The sequence below is a fragment of the Salvelinus sp. IW2-2015 genome, unplaced genomic scaffold, assembly GCF_002910315.2.
Source record: "Salvelinus sp. IW2-2015 unplaced genomic scaffold, ASM291031v2 Un_scaffold3241, whole genome shotgun sequence".
In the NCBI taxonomy this organism is placed as follows: domain Eukaryota; kingdom Metazoa; phylum Chordata; class Actinopteri; order Salmoniformes; family Salmonidae; genus Salvelinus; species Salvelinus sp. IW2-2015.
Genome location: NW_019944528.1, coordinates 9,897 through 13,323, shown reverse-complemented (window position 1 = coordinate 13,323; position 3,427 = coordinate 9,897). Strand labels below are relative to the sequence as shown.

General features: G+C 41.5%; 1 protein-coding gene across 2 annotated transcripts; it reads left to right on the top strand.

The window, feature by feature from the left end:
* Positions 1 to 6: 6 nt before the first annotated feature.
* gdap1 (ganglioside induced differentiation associated protein 1) lies at positions 7 to 3,325 on the top strand. Of its 2 annotated transcripts, XM_070440963.1 has the most exons (5): positions 7 to 687; positions 1,189 to 1,362; positions 1,498 to 1,592; positions 1,705 to 1,819; positions 2,255 to 3,325. In XM_070440963.1, exons 2-5 carry the CDS (start codon positions 1,224 to 1,226, stop codon positions 2,611 to 2,613), a joined length of 708 nt encoding a protein of 235 aa, XP_070297064.1. In that variant the 5' UTR covers positions 7 to 687; positions 1,189 to 1,223; the 3' UTR covers positions 2,614 to 3,325. The 2 variants fall into 2 exon arrangements, with proteins under 2 accessions (XP_070297064.1, XP_070297063.1); XM_070440962.1 differs by lacking the exons at positions 7 to 687; positions 1,189 to 1,362 and having other exon boundaries at positions 1,502 to 1,592; positions 1,705 to 2,153.
* The last annotated feature ends 102 nt before the right edge of the window (positions 3,326 to 3,427 follow it).

Sequence of the window (3,427 nt, the reverse complement as noted above, 5' to 3'; positions counted from 1 at the left end):
CCTCCACTCTCAACATCCCTGCCTCCACTCTCAACATCCCTGCCTCCACTCTCAACATCCCTGCCTCAACATCCCTGCCTCAACATCCCTGCCTCCTCTCTCAACATCCCTGCCTCCACTTTCAACATCCCTGCCTCCACTCTGCCAGCTGTCAATTTAGTTATTTTGTTCTTCCTCATTATTATTGTTATTATTATTATTGTTATTATTATTATTGTTGTTATTGTTGATATTGTTATCATTGTTATTATTATTATCCGTATTATTATTTATTATTATTGTTATTGTTATTATTACGTTTGTTATTATGATTATGATTATTGTTATTATTGTTTTTATTATTAGTGTTATTACTGTTGTTATTTTTTWWTTATTATTATTGTTGTTTTTAAATTWAAAAAAAATCATAATCATTATTGTTATTGTTGTTATTGTTATTATTATTATCATTATTACTATCTTTATCTTTATCATTATCATTCCTATAATCATTATTATAATTATTGTTATTATTTTCGTTATTATTATTACTATTATTATCATGATCATTATTATTGTTATTTTCCTCTCTTTGCTCATTGTTTTCATTCACTATTATCAGTTTCATTTAGTTCCCCTGTTGTCTTGGTTGAAATGGGTCCATCTCATGTTGTTCAGCCTTCTGCAGGAGAAAGAGGAGATATTCTGGTAAGCATACGGAGAGGAGATGCTTTTAGGGATTTGTTTGAAAAATATATCTCAAATAAAAGCACATATAGGATTGTATTTGAGTAATACTTTTCAAATTAATCAAAATGTAGTATTAATTTAACTTGCCCATGCCTAATGGCAATACCTTTTGCAGGTTCACACTTTTAATGAATTGTCTGTCTCTATATTCAGACAAAACAGAAGGATAACCTTTATTCGAATGGTATATCTCATTGTTTCCCAAACCTCTCCTCCAGTACCATCAGCCAGCCCACTTCATTGATGTATTCCAGAAGTAACACAACTATTTGAAATGGTCACCTAATCATCAAGCCCTTCATTAGTTGAATCTGCAGTGCTACTGTCCTTCTGGACTATATCAACTAACCGGGCCGGCTGTGGGTACTGCTGGAGAGGTTTCTGTAATGCTGCTTCGTTATAATGATCTTGTTCATTAACCATCTCTGTTTCTCCGTTCTTTGTCTCTCTTGTCCGTAGAGGGAACTGCTAAGCTGATCCCTGAGGAAGGGAGTATGTATTACCATAGAGTACAGCACTACAGAGAACTACTAGACTCTCTGCAGATGGACGCCTACACACACGGCTCTATACTCCACCCAGAGATCACCGTGGACTCACACATCCCAGCCTACGCCACCACACGTATACGAGGTAAGACACAGACACACACACACACACACACACACACACACACACACACACACACACACACACACACACACACACACACACTTCCGTGGTATATTGGGGGTGTAATAATACCGTGGTTATATTTGTGTGTGACAGCACAGATTGGGAACACAGAGTCAGAGCTGAAGAAGCTAGCGGAGGAAAACCCAGAGCTGAAAGATGCTTATATGGCTAAAACGAGGCGTTTAAAGGTACAGCGTCATGACTGGAATCCACACTGCTCTTTTACCTTTTCAACCTGTTTGCTTACCATCTCTGGATGATGTCATGAAAGCCTAAAGCCCAGTTTCCCTCCTTTTGTAGCACAAGCTGTTTGACCATGACAACATGAAGTATCTTAAGAAGATTCTGGATGAGTTGGAGAAAGTTCTGGACCAGGTGGAGACAGAGCTACAGAGGAGAGCAGAGGAGACACCAGGTATGTATCACACTGGAGAAAGTTCTGGACCGGGTGGAGACAGAGATACAGAGGAGAGCAGAGGAGACACCAGGTATGTATTACACTGGAGAAAGTTCTGGACCAGGTGGAGACAGAGCTACAGAGGAGAGCGGAGGAGACACCAGGTATGTATTACACTGGAGAAAGTTCTGGACCGGGTGGAGACAGAGATACAGAGGAGAGCGGAGGAGACACCAGGTATGTATCACACTGGAGATACATACACCTTTAATAATCGATAAACATAGACACAAGGTTAACACAGAGTTATCACACTTTTCAGAACGACAGAGGAAGGTGGAGGAGACATCAGGTAGCATACAGGAGATGAGATGAATACACCTTTAAATAGACACACCTGTTTTTAGACAGAAGACACTGTCGAAATCTTCTTCCTCTTCTCCTCTCCACCAGAGGAGGGCAGTAGTCAGTCGTGGCTGTGTGGAGAGTTCTTCAGCATGGCCGACGTCTCCCTGGCTGTCACCCTGCACCGCCTCAAGTTCCTGGGGCTTTCCCGCCGTTACTGGGGCAACGGGAACCGCGGCAACCTGGAGGCCTACTATGAGCGTGTCCTGGAGCGCCCGTCCTTCCGGAGGGTTCTGGGTCACGTAAACAACATCCTGATCTCGGCCGTGCTACCCGCCGCGTTCCGGGTGGCCAAGCAACACGTGCCGGCGTTCGTTGGCACCACGCTGCTCATAGGCATCCTGGGAGGAGCCACATACCTGGCCTTCCTTTACCTGAAGACCAGGATGTTAATTACCAGGTGGTAGAGGTGAGAGAGAGATGGGAAGAGAGAAGCAGGGACAGAGAGAGAGAGAGAGATGGGAAGAGAGTGGCAGGGAAGGAGAGAGAGATATGGGGAAAAGAGAGAAAGAGAGAGAGAGGTGGGAAGAGAGAGGCAGGGACAGAAACAGAGAGAGAGAGAGAGATGCTTAAACCCAGAATGGGTTGCTTTACTCCTTAACACACAGCTACCATTGCCCATTGCTGTACAGTACATTGTGGTGCAGTGGATTGTCCATAAACCATAGATATAATAGAATATAACTTTATTGAATATAACTTTATTGTCCACATAATGTGGACATTTCTCTTTGCTGTGTTGCATTATTTAATAGGCCAAATATGCTTTTTCAGTCATCTTTAGTTTGTGTGTCAGATTGTCAGTTAAACTGGGCTTCACCATCTGTGATGCCTCCTACCTTCTGGCAGCTTGTCAGTTCTTTGGTTATACAGTATACTAACAGTATATTTCCAAAAGGCTTTATCCATACATTTTTCACATTTGTGTTTTTTCATCAGAAGTGATTGCTTATGGGTACCTTGATGTGTGTGTAAAATATTACTGTTCTCAGATGTTTAATTCAGAGATTTTAGATGTGTATAAAAAATGTGTGTGTTTTTGCAAAAATGCTATATATCCACAATTTGCTGCTGTGTCCTGTCTTGTCCTGATGAAATTAAACATTTTTTTTCACTTTATTCAGAACTAATATCACTTGTTTACTTTGTCTCTCTCTCTCTCTCTCTCTCTCTCTCTGCACCTCTCTCTCTCTTGCACATATAGGGGAATAGGGTCCAAGA